Here is a 16519-nt window from a genome sequence, read left to right on the forward strand (position 1 = left end):
ATGAACTCTGCAAGATCATTGGGCACTTGTTTAAAAAGGCAGATTCCGGAAGCCCTCCCCCAGAACGGCTGAATCCTCCGTTCTTGAAGGGTGAGACCTGGGAATCAGCAGTCCACCAGCTCCCCAGGTGGATTCTGCGAGGGCTAAAGTTGGTGCGCCCCGTTGCTGGCGTGGATGCAGAGGGGATGCAGACCCAGGAATTCAGAAATCCCTTCTTTCCTCTCTCTCGCTCCCCACCCCGACACTGCCACCACCACCCCAGGCGAAGACCTTGCGGCAGTGGGTCAACTGAGCTCTGCGAAAAGTCGAAAAGTCATTGGGCGGCCGCGGCCTCGGGGCGGGTACCCCGGGGCTGCCCTGACGGGGCGGGGCTGGACGGGGCGGGGTCGCGGCTCCTCCCCCGGCCCGGGCGGCGGGGCGGGACTGGCCGGAGGGGCTGCGCGCCGAGGCGGTGGTGCAGCCTGGAGCAACCGGCAGCTACGGCGGCCGGGGACCCTGGACCCCTCCCCACGCGAGGTAAAGGCCCGCGCAGCCCGCCGCCAACTTAGTCAAGTTGGAGCGGAGTTCGCCAGGCGCCTGCATGGGGGGCTCTGCGGCGCAGGCAGGGACGAGGGAGGCCTCGAACCCGCGTCCCGGGGGGAGGGTCCTCAGGCCTGGGGCCTGGTGGGTTGCATAGCCTCGGGCAAGAAGCCCTCCCGGGATCGGGGGACTCACACCCAGCACCCGGGGCGGGGGAAGCTTGGATTCAGACTCCGGGAATGGCACATGCGCCCCCGGGCCCTGTAGGTCCCTTCCCCACCCCCCGCCAGGACCCTGTCCTGTCACCAAAACCGGGGCCCCGCTGCCTCGACACCCCCCCCCCAACAGCCGCTGGAGGCCGTCGCCCGGCCTCTCCTGAATTTTTCACGTAGGGGGCGGGCCGGACACGCCGTTCCCATGGCACCAGGGCGCTCGGGTTACAGCCGAGGGAACCCCCAGACTCCCCTCGCCCTTCGGAATACCAACCCGCTCCGTCCTGCCTCTTCCTCCGCCCTCAGGAGATGGGGCAGCGGAAGTGAACCCCCCAGGAGCCCTCAACCCTCCAACCCCGATCTGAACCTTGGGGAAGAGAGCTGTGGGGAAGAGGAGGACTGGGGCAATTCAGGAGCCTTTCAGAACGTGGGTCCCATATCCCAAATGGGGGGGCACGTCTGTGTACACGGGTGTGTGCATGCTTGTATGGACATCCCACCTCGCTGCTGCCCCTCTGTCTGTCTCTGTCCGTGTGTGCTGGGGTACTGGGTCATCCTCAAGGCAGAGGAAGTCACCTGAGGGTGTGCATATGCGTGTGCTCGCAGCTTGCATAGTCACCCCACCCAGCCTGACCCAGGTTTACTCCGCCCCGAAGCCAGGAAGCCCCCACCCCAAGGAACTGAGGTGCCTCCTCCTGTCATTTGAACAAGAGAAGGTTTTGGAGGAAGTCCTCTCAGAAGCTCATCTGGACCCTGCAGAAGGGGCTCACAGGTGCCTGGCTCACTGCCCGTTCTTGCTTCTTGCTTACAGAAGGAAGGAAGGATCAAAGCCCCACCCCGCCAAGGATGACACTAAACACCCAGCAAGAAGCAAAGACCCCCCTGCGTCGGCGAGCCAGCACTCCACTGCCCCTGTCCCCCCGGGGCCACCAGCCTGGCCTCCTGTGTACAGCACCTTCCACAAAATTCCAGCATCCCCGGCTGAGCCAGTCAGCCTCCCTCAATCCTCCCACCCGGCAACCTTCGCCTGCCCCCAATGGTTGGTCCTCTGAATCCAGTGACTCTGAAGGCTCCTGGGAGGCCCTCTACCGCGTGGTACTGCTTGGAGACCCGGGCGTAGGGAAGACCAGCCTGGCCAGCCTCTTTGCAGGGAAGCAAGAGCGGGACCTCCATGAACAGCTGGGAGGTAGGGACCCTGTGGGCTGGGCTGGGATGTGGCCAAAGGAGTGAAAGCCCTGTTGTCAGGGGCACAAGGCTGCCAAGAAGAGTTGTGCAACTCACACACTGCTCAACTCTAAAGGGCATCATTCACATAGACTATGAAGTGAATGATGCCCCCCACCCAGAGTGGTGCAGGGCACAGCCGGCACAACAGTCTACAGGAGGGAAATGCCTTGAATAGTGAGAAAGTTGCCAAGTTCTCATGGATGAGGTATATGATTAATTTCCATGTCATAGGGAAGCAATTCTGAGTTCCACGAGTCTCAAGTGGAAAGAAATGGTAGGCTTCCACCCCACTCAGAAACTCCCAGCCCCAACTTCCCCTGACTCTCAGATCCTCCCAGCTCCAGACAACCATCTAAGGCCACCAACAACCTGCAGCGAAACTAAGATCCTGCCCCAAAAGGAGACTCCCCAATTCCCTTTTTTCCTGAGAGATGCAGTGAGCCAAGAGGGCCAGGGGCCCCAGGATGAGGGGAGGAGACAAGGGCAGGACAGAGGAAATGAAGATGGGTTCCTACAGAACCAGCCGGGAGGACACAGGCTGAGTGCAGTGGGAGGGTGGTTAAAAGCAAAGAGAAAGTGGGGACACTCTGGCCAGGCCCCTTCTCTAGCCTTGACCCCTCTGAGTGTGAGAAGCCTAGATGAAAGGTGTAGATATGTGCACCTGTAGGTGTGACAAGCGGGGAGACTGAGACCCAAAGAGGGTACTGTGACCTGCCCGAAGCATACACTAAGTCAGGGACAGAGCGGGACTGGGAGAATCCCCAGCCCAGCTTTAACCCCACCATCCCACACTCATCAATAAACCAAACTAGCAAAAGCTTTCTCAGCACCTACTATTTGATTCTGGCAGCGGGGGAAACATGGGCTCCTCGTGGAGCTTCTTGAACTATCAGGAGAGACAGACATCAAACAAGGGGGTGAGCACTTCCAGCACAAGTGGACGGGGCACTGTGACCAGAAAGGGGACTAGGGGGGCCACGTCCTCCTCATGCCTGCCCCTCCTCCCTGAGATCTGGCTCTTTCCTCGGTTGCAGAAGATGTGTACGAGAGGACCCTCACAGTAGATGGAGAGGACACAACGCTCGTGGTCATGGACACCTGGGAGGCTGAGAAATGGGTATGGCACCACAAGCAGGACTTGGGGGGAGGGGTGCTGAGCCTGGTACCAGACCTCTGTCTGTCCCCTCCTCGGACACGACACAGCAGGGACATGGCAGAGGCCATCCTCAGCAGCCCTGGAAACCCACAGCTCCCAAGCAGCCTTTGCAACCAAAGGCAGAAGAACCTCATAACCCCGAGTCCTTTTCTCACTCCACTGATTCCCTCTGTAGCCATCTAGGATGTGCTTCTCCCCCTGCAAACCTCCACCTCGTCCTCAGCACCCTCAGCCCACTGCCCCCCCCCCCCGCCCACACACTGTGCAGAGGAAGGAACGCTGCATTTAACACCAAAATGCCTGAGGGTAAACCCGCCACCCCTTTCTTTCCTTACCAGTTGCGTGGCTTTGTGCAACTTGCGTGGCTTTGTGCAACTGACTCACCACCCACCCTGAGATGACTTCAGTTTTCTCACCTGATAGATGGGTTAATCATTACCGCCTTCCTTACCAGCTAGTTTTTAAAAGTTCTTATGCAATTTCCCAGCAGTGAGCACAGTGTGGAGCATGAAATAATGCTGAACATAGGTGAAGAAATGTAAATAATGATCATTCTTATTCCTCATAACCTGGTAGCTAGTAAAGAAGGAAAGCAAAGGATGTCCTTCCCCTACCCCGTTCCAGAATAGGAAGAAAGCAGCAGGCAGGGATATGCCCCTGTTATGCTTTTCTTACCTTGAGTTTTCTTTTTTCTTGCTATACAGATAATACATGTTTATTGTAGAACTTTAAAGAAATACAACCAAGCAGAGAGAAGGACGTAAAAATCACCTGGGAACCTAGCTCAGTAAGGGGGAGGCCCCGCCCACAGGGTGGAGCTTAGGAGGGCACTGTCGGGTGATTGGTAAGAATGACTGACAGCCCCAGTGATAGGCGGGAGGATAGGGATGAAGGAGCTAAGTGGCCAATTCCTTTCCACGAGGATTAAAAGGACACCCAGCTCCAAATGAGCATGATGATGATGATCATGGTCCTCCTAGCAGCAGGGATTTATGGAGTACCCTCTTCCCAAGTGTCAGCCCCTGTGCTAAGCGCTGGATATATATTACGGCGTTCAGTCAAAACAAATACTATAGGTGAGTATTCTGATTCCCATCCTAGTGATGAGGAAAGCAAAGCTCAGAGAGGTTCAGTAATGCGTCCAAAGTTCTCAGAGATCAAGGGGGATTCAAACCCAGATCTATAAGCCCCTGAGCCTGTAATCTTATGCACTAGGACTGTCGCTCTCCATTCCCACTGGGAACATCACCTTCTGAGCCTTCAGCTGGGGTTTCACTCCTTCACTCATTCATTCACTAAGAAACACTGACTGGGTATGAATCATGGGCCAGGACACTGAAGACCCAGCAGTGAGTAAGACAGACATGTCCCTTGGCCTCATGGAGCTCACAGGCTGGGGAGGGGGGGGGCACTTTTTGAATACAGTCGAAAATCCAGTGGGGCAGAGTCCAGTGAATTATGAAAAGTGATCAGCCTGGGAGTCCCATTTAGGAGACCGGGGAAGAAGAGTACTGGAACTGGAATTCTGTGCCCACCTGACTGTATGGCCTTGAGAATGTTTTCTCTTCTCTGGCCCTTGGATTTCCTACAAATAAAATGGGGAAACAGAACCAGTTTCCCTGGCTGGTCACGGTGGAGGCAATTTCCACAGAGGGTCCACCCAGTAGCAACGTCACTGGAATAAGCATCCATCCTTTCGGTAGATGGTACCCTTTGGTGTCAGAGAGGCAGGATCTCCCAGAATTGGGTGGACCTTTGGCTCATGCAGTAGTGCCCTAGCTGGCCTGACCATCAGGGTCACCTAGAGAGTATAAAAAAATCAAATATCTGGGGCACCTGGGTGGCTCAGTTGGTTAAGCGCCAGACTCTTGATTTCGGCTCAGGTCATGATCTTATGGGTCGTGATATGGAGCCCTGCATAGGGCTCCGCGCTCAGCGGGGAGTCTGCTAGAGATTCTTTCTTTCCCTCTCCCTCTGCCCTCCCCCCCCACTCGCAAGCTCACTCTTTCTCTCTCTCAAATAATCTTTAAAAAAAAAAATAAAATTCTCAGGTCTCACCCCAAACCTGATGAATAAGAACCTACAAAAATGGGGTCCTGTAACCTATATTTCTAATCACACCCCCAAGGGGTCCTACCCGCCAATCCATGTTCCAACCGGCTTCTGTGATCCTAACACATACCAAATCCTTCATAAACATTTGTGCAATGAATGAATGAATGCTCAAGCCCCACACTTTCATTCTACAGATGGGGAAACTGAGACCCAGAGGGAAGAAGGAACCTGTCCATAGTAAGGTGAAAAACTCACATGCATCTGACTCAGCCCATGGTTATTTGGCCTGGGGAAGGATCAGAAAGGCTGTTGGGAACTTAATCCCTCTGACAGTGTGTTGACCATCGATCTGATGCTTTCATAGTCATCTATCTTATCGGGTTATCAGAAAATTCTTCTGGGGCGCCTGGGTGGCTCAGTTGGTTAAGCGACTGCCTTAGGCTCAGGTCATGATCCCAGAGTCCTGGGATTGAGTCCCACATCGGGCTCCCGGCTCAGTGGGGAGCCTGCTTCTCCCTCTGACCCTCTCCCCTCTCATGCTGTTTCTCTCTCTCTCCCTCTCTCAAATAAATAAATAAAATCTTAAAAAAAAAAACAAACAGGAAAGTCTTCTGGCTTCTTCCCCTCTCAAAAACAGTGCCTCCACCACACTGGGTATTTCCTCCCCCTGGCCTACTCTCCGCTCCTGTTCATCCTCTCAGACCCCACTCGCCAGTCCGCTCTTAAGCCCTCCCCGCACTCTGCCTGGCTGAGTTCTTCTGACCTCCTCCCCTCACCCCCCATGGCTCCTCCAGCCACATGCTCCTGCCTCTTAATGGTACTTATGACAGGGCATCAGAACTCTCGACTTCCATAGCATCCCTTCCAGACCATGAGCTTTTGGAAGATAGGAATGGTGTCTTACTAAACACTTGTGAAGTTGTTACCCAGATGGTCCAGTCTCAGCGTGCTGTCCCTGACAAAAGATTGCCACCCAAATGGCCTATCAGAATTGCTCCAGTTCTTCCCTTCCTTGTCAAACAGCTTGCAAAGACTCTGCTTCTTAAAGTGCCCCACCTCTCCACCGCTTCCCTTATACCTCCTACACTCCACAGTTGCTCCTTCACTTCTCTCTTCAGCGCTGGCCTGGAAAATGCCTCCCCTTGAAGTCAGCTCCCTTCTCTCTTCTCTCCCTTCTTTTTGCCTCTCTTTTTAAAAGATTTGTTTATTTATTTCTTTAGAGAGAGAGAGACATAGTGAGTGCGGGAGGGGCAGAGGGAAAGGGAGAGAGAGAATCTCAAGCAGAGTCCACACTGAGCATGGAGCCCGATGCAGGGCTTGATCCCATAATGCTGAGACCATGACTTGAGCCGAAATCAAGAGTCAGATGCTTAACCCACCGAACCACACAGGCGCCCCGCCCCCATTTTTGTCTCTTAATTGGACTGCAGAAGGCCACAAGAACTGTCTGGCAAGACTGAGCCCTCCTCAGAAACCAGACAAAAGAGCTGAACCCTCCTTAGCAGGAGGGGGAACCAAAGAAATCTTTCATCTCCAGTGCCTGGCCTATAGAAGCAATCAACGGATGAGAAAATGTAGTGAGGTGTTATTAGCCCAGTTTTTCACACAGAGAAACTAAGGCTCGGGGAGGACTGGTGGCTTACCCAAGGTGACACAGAATAATGGCAGAATTTGTCCCCCAAACCTGTCCAAAGTATAAGCCTCAGCTCCAGCCCACCCTTCAGACCACCCCAGCCCTACCTTTCTCAGCCAGGGCCCTCTGGCTGAGAGGTAGGTACCCTTGGAGAACGGGCCTGGGGTCGCTCTGTTGCAGGATGAAAGCTGGAGCCAAGAGTCGTGCCTGCAGGTGGGCAGCGCCTATGTCATTGTGTACTCCATCGCGGACAGAGGCAGCTTCGAGAGTGCCTCTGAGCTCCGCATTCAGCTGCGGCGCACGCATCAGGCGGACCACGTGCCCATCATCCTGGTGGGCAACAAGGCCGACCTGGCACGCTGCCGGGAAGTCTCCGTGGAAGGTGAGCCCCCTCTACTCCCCCCTCCTCCTCCAGCTTCCTCTCAACCTGCTGTCACTGCTCCTCCTCCAGTGCTCTCCATCTCAGGGACAGTCACCCCACCCCGCCCTCATCACGCACCTACATGCCTAAGCCTGAAAGCTAGGAACTATTCTCGTTTCCTCTCCCACTCCCCCAAACCAGCCCCCAAATCCTGTCAGGTCCACCTCCCTTAACCCCACCTGCCCTTCCCCCTATGCCCACAACCTCTGCCCCATCCTGGCATCTCTACCTTAGCCTGGGCCAGCCCCTGTACTTCTCCCTATTCAATCAGTTCTCCTCACCAGCTGGCAGAGTTTTCCAAAACCAGATCTGACCTTGTCACTCCTTTGCTTAAAAATTCCCCTGTGGCTCTCCCATGCCCTCAGTCAGAGACACTTTATCCACTGGGCATCATAGGCCCAGTGCATACAAGCTTTCCAAGGGCTTACATCTGGGATCTGAAACTATTAGCTCCGAAACACAGTGAGAAAATTGCAAATTAAAATTTCACAAAGTTTGAATCATCCACAAAACACGATATTGTGGCAGCTGACAACTACAAACCAAAACGTTTAGTTATATATAATTTGTATTCAAAGTGGGATAAGGAATATTTCAATACATTTGATAATATCATGTGGGACCCACAAAGATCTCAAGATGGCCCGTCTCAAGGGCAAAATATAAAAATTATGGAAACTGAGAGCCGGAGAGGGTAAGTCAGTTCCACGGGGTCACCAGCCTCTAAGGGCTAGAACCCAGGCCCCTGTCTCCCAGCCCAGTGGCTTCCTGAAGTTGGAAGACCATATGCTTTGTGAGCAGACAGCCCCACACTCCCCAACATAATCCCCAGGAGATTTTGTTAAAACACTGGTTCACAGACCTCATCCCAAACCTACCGAATCAGATTTTTTGCTGGTGGGCTCAGGAATTTGCATTTTAACAAGCTCCCCCGGATAATCCTGATGCACAGCTCAGACCCCTTACCTGGCATTCAAGCCCCTTCCCAGCCTCTCTGTCTTCCCAGCCTCGTTCTGCTACCAGTATCAGTCACTAGCCTGTGAACTAACTCCGCAGAGCCAGGTCTCATTTACCGAAGAGTCCCCTGGCACTCAGCACAAGATAGGACCAAAAGAAAAAGCGCTTAGCTTGAGACTCAACACACCTCTTCCCACCTTTATGTCCCCTCTACCGGGCCTGCCTGACCCCGCCCCTCAGAGGGCCGCGCCTGCGCGGTGGTGTTTGACTGCAAGTTCATCGAGACGTCGGCCACGCTGCAGCACAACGTGGCCGAGCTCTTCGAGGGCGTGGTGCGCCAACTGCGCTTGCGCCGCCGAGACAGCGCGGCCCCGGAGCCGGCCGCGCCACGAAGGCGGGCAAGCCTCGGCCAGCGGGCTCGTCACTTCCTGGCCCGCCTGACGGCCCGCAGCGCCCGCCGTCGGGCACTCAAGGCCCGCTCCAAGTCCTGCCACAACCTGGCCGTGCTCTGAAGCCGCCCGCCCCCCTAGGGCTGGCGGAACACTGGGCTGCATTCTGAGCTCCACCGATGCCATCGAGGGGCCACGACGTAGTTGCCCAGTCTGCACGGTGGGCCGTGCCTGCCCGCTGTCCCGAGGGCCAGAGCATCTCCCGGAGCCGCACCTTCAGGGACCCCTCCAACCTGGGGAAGCAGTGGACAGACTATGGGGCCGAAGCCTCAAGCTGCACACAGAGTAGGGTTTTTTGTTTTGTTTTGTTTTGTTTTTTACGCGGTACGAGCCTTTTTGTAAAAATCTTCCTGGTCCCTGGGCTCTGGCAACTCCCCACAATAAACCAGACCAGAAGGGTGTCCAGTCTGAATGCCCAGACCTTCTTTTGGGCTCTGCCAGGTATCTCCACCTCCCACCGTCCCATCTACACTGGCTGCAGACCGGGTTAACCTGCTGACCTGGGTGAAGGTCAGTCAATAAAATCGCTGGACCAGTTGTGTGTTCAGGCCTTCTCCCAACCACTGGGCATGGCCCCTAGCGCCGGTCTTTGGGGAAGACCCAGTGGTGCACAGACAACCACAATTCAATGTGATGACCTATTTTCTCATAAGCCCATTTTTCAGATTATAGATTCATAAAGTCTTATCTGGAAGGAATCTCAGCATTCATCCTCACAATATAGTAGCTTTTGTTTGTTAAGAGCTATGGTTTAAGCTGTCACAACTAGTGATTAATCTTCACAAACCCTGTATACCTCTATTAGAAAAATAGAGGCACAGGATGGTGATGGTTCATACTCCAGATCATATAGCTACCGGGCGCCTGGGTGTCTCAGTTGTTAAGCGTCTGCCTTCAGCTCAGGTCATGATCCCGGGATCCTGGGATCGAGTCCCGCATCGGGCTCCCTGCTCTGCGGGAGGCCTGCTTCTCCCTCTCCCACTCCCCCTGCTTGTGTTCCTGCTCTCGCTATGTCTCTCTCTCTGTCAAATAAATAAATAAACTCTTAAAAAAAAAAATCATACAGCTACAATAAGTGAAGTAGTCAGGATTCCAACCCCGGCTTGTCAGGCTAGAGTCTGTGCCCTATCCACAATCCTCTTGGAGAATGTGACAAAAAGCTATAGAGTCCCAGGGAAATGGACTTTCAAACACAAGTTTACTTACAATTTAAAGTGGAGGGGGATGCTTGCCTCCATGAAACTCAATCCACTAATCCCCAAGACAGATACCCGATTTAATCCATCTCATTCATTTTCCTGAATGTGGAAACTGAAGCCCATAGAGGGCAAGTGAGCATCCCAGGGTCACCCAGCCAGTGAGGGTGAGGACTAGACCCCAGGGCCCAGCCTCCTCCTCTGTCTGTGCGGGAAGGAGGAGGTAGTGAGGCATCCAGCTGTGGGGCTCGGGCTGGGCCTTAGGGGTCAGGTCAGGAGTTTCCAGCTGAAGGGGAAAGTGGTGTCGCGACTTTGAGAGGAGAATAAGATGCAAATGGTTTGGACCATCATGTCCCTGAGGCCTGACACCCCTTCCCCCAACCAGCTGCCTGCCCACATGCTTCAGCCACCAAGAACACAGCGCCAAAGAAGACTGGAGCTTGGGCAGATGAGCCATATCCTCCTTCTTCAAGCCCCCAATCTTGCCAGCAGGGCACTGATAGCACTTATTTCCCCATCCTAACTCCAGCTTGGGGAAGGGAGGAGGAGGAGGGTCTTCCCCCACCCCAAGCTGGCTCTGGCCTGCGGTCGTGGGGGAGGGGCTATAGTTGTGGAAAGTTGGCAGAGGCAGCCGGCAGCGGCCGGAGAGTGGAAAAAATGATATCAAACCCGGAAAAATGCAGGCCGGATGGAGGGCCTGAGTTGGCCCTGGGAGGTGAGAGGGGAGGGAAGGAAGGAGGGAGGCCCACAGGCTGAGAAAGGAAGAGGGGCCAGGGAAAGAGCACAGGAGCCGGCTTTGAGAAAACTGTAGGTAATCGCTGTCATTCCTTTCTTCACCCACAAGTATTTATTGAGGGCCTACTAAGTGCGGGGCACAGTGCCAGGCTCTAGGGAGATAGAAGTGAACAGAAGCAGTAGGATGCTGCTCCCTGGAGCCCCCCCATCTGGTGGGGAAAGCAGACTAGAAAACAAGTGAATAAAATGATTACAAACTGATAAGGGGCTGAAAATCAGGGTGGTCATGGAAGGCCCTGAGGATAATCCAGTGCAATCCTCAAAGTCCACAAATGGGGAAACTGAGAACTGGGGGGGGGGGGCTTACCCCAGGCTACTCAGAGTGTGGAAGAAGTCCTTGAGACCAGGACTGGGAATGGAAGGGGAGGAAAGAAAGAAGGAAAGAGCACAGACCCGGGTCAGGGGGAAGGAAGAGCATGCAGCCAGGATGGCAGGACAACGCAGTGGTTGAGGTTGGTCATGGGTCCTGAACCAGAGGGTCTGTGTTCAATGCTCCATCTCTCTGTTTCTTAACTCCCTCATCTGTAAGATAGGATTCATGGCAATTCCCTCCCTCAGGGTTGATGTGAGGATTAAATGACTTAGGATGTTGGGCACCTGGGTGGCTCAGTCTGTTAGGCGTCTGCCTTCGGCTCAGGTCATAATTTCAGGGTCCTGTGATCTAGCCCCGAGTTGGGCTCCCTGCTCAGTGGGGAGTCTGCTTCTCCCTCTCCCTCTCACCATCCCCATGCGCTTTCTCTCTAATAAATAAAATCTATTTTTAAAAATGACTTAAGATGTGTAAAATACTTAAAACAGTTCCTGTGTCTAGAAAGATTCAGTAAATGTTGGTTCCTACTAGCATATCTTAAGACCTTGAGGAAACCAGGCCTTGTTAAGGGTAGGATATTCTGGGACTGTGAAGACTTGCTTGCAAGTCTTTGCCCTGCTATGACACTGGAGGACTTTAGGAAAATCTCTTCCCCTCTTAGGCCTCAGTTTTCCCATCTGTAAAATAAAGGGATTGAATGGGAACTTGTATCATCTATTCATGGACTCACCCATTTACTGTCTATCTCCCGCAGAGGAATAAAAGTCCCATGAAGGTAGGGCCCTCGATGCTGCTCTCTCGCCAGCACCTACAACAGTGCCTGGCTCATAGTAGGTGATCAGTAAATATCTGTTGAATGGATTGATTAACGGACCTGTAAAATGGCCCCTCCAATCCTGACCTCTCTGATTCTAGCAGTCTGTGGATAAGGCATAGCTGGGAAATCATGTGACAAAACCACAATACTCCTCCCAGGGACATGGCCCATTATAGTTAAGAAAGTTCTTTCTCATCCATTAAAACAAAACAAAATAAAACAAAACTGCTGTTTTAGCTCTTTCTATGTGCCAGGTCCCAGGCTACATGCTTGGTACACATTTTCTCATCTAATTATCACCACACCCATCTACTTAATAAGTACCATTTAGCAGATGAGCAGATTAACAGATTGAGGCTAAGAAAACCTGAGAAATCTGTCCTAGAAAGGGTTGTCAGGATTTGCACTCAGGTCAGGTTGTAACTGCTTTCTTCATTGTACAGTTGGGGAAACTGAGGCCCAGAGAAAGGAGAGGAATTGTCCAAAGGCATGTAATAACAGCAAGCAATTACATCACTTCTACTATGTATTGGATGCTGTTCTAAGTGCTCTTCGTATATTAAATCCTCAAGACTGGTCATATTATCACCATGCCAGTTTTCAGATGGAGAACCGTAACTCATAAAGGTCCAGAACCCCTGCCAAGGTTGCACAATTAGCAAATAGCAGAGCCAGGATTCAAACCAGGGATGTCTAGTCCTGTGGCTTGTTAAGGGCTACATTACACCCCCTGTCAGTACAGCAAGTCTGGAGCAGGCTGGTATAAAAGAGAAGGGGACTTCACCCAGCACCCCGCTGCCTGCACTGGGGGCAGGGTGGAAAACAAAAACACATTGAGAGGATCCTCAGCCGCCAGCTGGGACTTTCCACCTTGAAGGGAGAGTACTGCTATGGAAAAAATGATAAAGCTCTGGAAAGATGAATGTCTCCCAAGGGGCCCCCAGTCTCTTCAGAGTCCCTCCTGTGTTGGCCTGATCCAGATGAGATGAAGGCCACCTGGAACCCAGCACACCCCAGCCAGGCTGCTTGATTACTGAGGATCACTGGCCTCGATGGAAAGTTCCAGTTTCTCAGCCAAAGGGCACGAAGCTTCCACTCAGGGACCCCCCCACCCCCTGCCACGTAATCAGTTTCAGGCTGACACTGCTTGTCCTTGGATGGTGGGAAATTCCCATCTCCTAGGGGCAGCTCAAGCCTCCCTTTATTCAGCAAACTTTGACAAGGATGTGTACTCTGAAGGAGGGTAAAGAGCATCACAGCTGGCTGCTTTATAAAGACTAAGAATCTCTCAGTTCTGCCACGACCATGTGGCTTTAGGCAAATCAAAATATACAGAGTGAAGGGGTTAGGGTAGAATTCTCCACGTGACTGTCTCTGTCTCAAGAATATTTGAATATTCTAGTTCAACAGCTTGAAAAAATATACAGGTTCAGTTTCAATTTCAGTAGTGTTCCCTTCTGTTCGGATCAGGGTTCAGTTAAAAATAATACTAATAAGGGGCGCCTGGGTGGCTCAGTCATTAAGCGTCAGCCTTCAGCTCAGGTCATGATCCCAGAGTCCAGGGATCAAGCCCCGCATCGGGCTCCCCGCTCAGCGGGAAGCCTGCTTCTCCCTCCCCCACTCTCCCTGCTTGTGTTCCCTCTCTCGCTGTGTCTCTCTTTGTCAAATAAATAAATAAAATCTTTTTAAAAAATAATAATACTAATGATGGGATGGGAGCTCTGGGTTCAGCAATGCATGCAATTTTCCCCAGTTCCATCTGGTTCAAGTTCAAGGCTAGGATAGTCACCGTTCCTGTTACTATGCTGCCTAACGAACCACCCCCAAAGCTTAGTGGCATAAAAACAATCATTTTATTATGCTTCTAGATTTTGTGAGTCAGGAATTCGGGCAGGGCAGAGCAGGTACAGCCCCTCTCTGGGGCCTCAGCTGGGAAACTTGAAGACTAGAGTGACTGGAGTCACCTCACAAGTCTGGAGGTTGATGCTGACAGTGAGCCGGGATCACACCTACCCGTGGCCTGGTGTCTTTCCTTCCTGTTGTTACTGTAACAAATCACCACAAATGTAGCAGCTTAACACAGCACAAACTTATCACCTCACGGTTCTGTATAGTAGAAGTCCAACGTGGGTCTCACTGGGCTAAAATCAAGATGTCAGCAGGGCTGCATTCTTTTCTGGAGGCTCTAGAGGAGAATCTGTTTCCTTGCCTTTCCCAGCTTCTAGAGGCCAACCACTTTCCTTGGCTCATGACCCTCCCTCCATCGTCAAAGCCAACAACTTTCAGGCCAAGTCCATCTCTTGTTTCCATCTCTCTGGTTCTCCCTCGTCTGCCTCCCTCCCCGCCCTTGTGATCACATTCAGCCCACCTGGATAATCCAGGATAGTTTCCCCGGTTTAAAGTCAGCAGATTAGCAAACAGTCCCATCTGTGACCTTAATTCCCTACTGCCATATAACATAACATAATCACAGGTTCCAGGGATTCGGACAAGGACATTTTGGGGAACTGGTTTTCTGCCTATCACAGCAGGATAGAATGGAGGATGTGGCAAGGTGGTGGCTGGGTCTGCATTCTCCCCCAACACACACACACACACACACACACACACACACACACACACACACACACACACTCGGTCTTGTTTTAATGAATAAATAGAGAAAACCCTAAATTGAAGGGCTTCCCTTCTATTGGGATGTTTGGGGCAGTAGAACGCTGTTCCTAGAATCTGACCTTGCCTCCCTTCCTCAGGTTAGTGCTTCTCTCCAGGAGCACCAGCTTCTTCAGAACCCCACTGGGCAAATCTCCATCCACCTTTCAGAAAACCTTACTCCTTAGCCACAGATGGAGGTCTTGCCTCAGAATTACCCCTCTCCCCTAGCAGTGCATCTTCAGAAGTCTGGATTAAGACCCCAGGTGACGCAGCAGGGCAGTCAAGGGTGCTCTAAGCTCTTCCGGTCCTACAGAACAGCCTAGAGAACAGCTTACTCTGAATCCGGCCTTCTTCAAGATCTGCCCGTATGTGTGAATGATAGATACCTCGTACATGGCCAGTTGCCTAGAAAGCAGTTGTTGAATCTTACGTACATACACATGCACGTGTGCATTAATCCTAAACCCCAAGCCCAGGGGTCACTAACACAAATGCGCACAGAGTCAGCTAGTGAAATAGACTGGAGAAGCAGACATTAGGGAGCATCAAGATCTGCTGCCCACCGGAAGCACCTGCCTTGACTAAAGGGAGCAACAGATTGAAGCTGCCAGTTACTACTGTTTGGAAATGAAACCAGCATTGCCTGATATTTCAGTTTTTCCAAGAAAGCCAGCAAGCCAGATTTTATGTGAAGTATCCCAATTCTTAAATACTAAATGCTAATTTTAATTTTTAAAAAACCCTGGACAGGATAAGCAAAACATGTCCGCCAACCAGATTCCGATGAGAGGCCCACAGTTTGTAACCTCTGGTCAAACCCAAATAGAGAAATGTATTCCCAGCCATTCCCCCCGTCTGCAAGGTCAACCCTCAGACCATGAAGCTAATACTTCATTATAAGGAACAGCTTGTTCCTTTGTTTAGCTCCTACTCCCCTCCTTTTCAAGAGTGCCTCTTCAAGCCTGTTGGGATACCAAAGGTGCCCAATGCCAAGTAGTATATTTTTTAAACTGAACTTTGAGTTACAAAAATAATGCATCTTAATTATCAGAATAAATCAAAACAACAGAAAATATATGGTAAAAAGTAAAGATGCATTTATCTGTTAAGCTGCCCTCCGCTACACATGACAGAAATCCTTATAAGGTTATTTTCTAACAAGATGTCCAGAGGCCTTAAAAATTCCATGACACGGGGTCTGCGTCTCCATAATTCTCTCAGCATATCCTTCATGGTTGCCATATGGCTGCCACAACTCCAAGCATCACATCTTCACACCAGTATCCCAAGCAAGAGTGGAAAGGGAAAGGTCAGAGAAAGGGTTTCTTTTTATCGAAGGGGAAATCATTCTCCCAGCAGTTTCCCTTCATATCTCCCTGGCCAAACCGCATCCTCATGACCACCACTAGCTGCAGGGGATGCTGAGAAAGCAACTATGTGGAAAGAGGTTGCCACAGCTGGCTTGGGCCAGTCACGATTCATCCCTTTGTTGCCCTAACAAAATGGCTTTTATAAGCAAAGGAGAAGTAGGGAAGGTCGTTGGAGAGGCACCTTTAGGATTTGCTGCCGAACTCCTTTCTCCCCCAGTCCCCCTCCTCTCCCCTGGGGGTTCCCACCATGAGCAGTTTGGGGTATCCCTGTGGATTTTTCAGCATATATATATATGTATATATATATATATATACATATACATATATATATAGTGGCAGCCATTTGGCCATTTTTCTTTTCTTCCACACTGTGAGAGCCACAATTTTACTTGGTTGTTCTCTTTTCAAATGGATCAAAAATAAATCTCAATTGCACTAAACCAGAGATTGTTTTAAAGATGGACCTACAACCCAGCTATGGCCAATAAGACGTGAAGGAAGTTTTGCTGGAAGGTTCTAGAAAAAAATTGCTCTTAAAAAAGAGCTGGAAAATAAACAAACAGAGCTACAGCAGGAAGAAACCATCCTTTTCCTTCTACTGGTCATTGAAGTGTATGAATGTGATGCCAGGGCCTGTAGCCACATTTCCCAGTTGTGACAGGATCTAATCAGAGGATGACAAGCTAGAAAGATGGGAAGGACCCAAGTCCTTGATGATGAAGTCAAGTCACTGAATCATCCATCACT

At 51.6% G+C, this 16519-nt stretch overlaps 1 protein-coding gene across 1 annotated transcript; it reads left to right on the forward strand.

The window, feature by feature from the left end:
* Positions 1-414: 414 nt before the first annotated feature.
* Positions 415-9166, forward strand: REM1 (RRAD and GEM like GTPase 1). Its single transcript, XM_027621717.1, has 5 exons — positions 415-516; positions 1543-1917; positions 2993-3075; positions 6983-7184; positions 8421-9166. The coding sequence occupies exons 2-5, from the start codon at positions 1578-1580 to the stop codon at positions 8690-8692; spliced, it is 897 nt and encodes a 298-aa protein (XP_027477518.1). The 5' UTR covers positions 415-516; positions 1543-1577; the 3' UTR covers positions 8693-9166.
* Positions 9167-16519: the final 7353 nt, after the last annotated feature.

This window comes from Zalophus californianus, chromosome 8 (genome assembly GCF_009762305.2).
Source record: "Zalophus californianus isolate mZalCal1 chromosome 8, mZalCal1.pri.v2, whole genome shotgun sequence".
In the NCBI taxonomy this organism is placed as follows: domain Eukaryota; kingdom Metazoa; phylum Chordata; class Mammalia; order Carnivora; family Otariidae; genus Zalophus; species Zalophus californianus.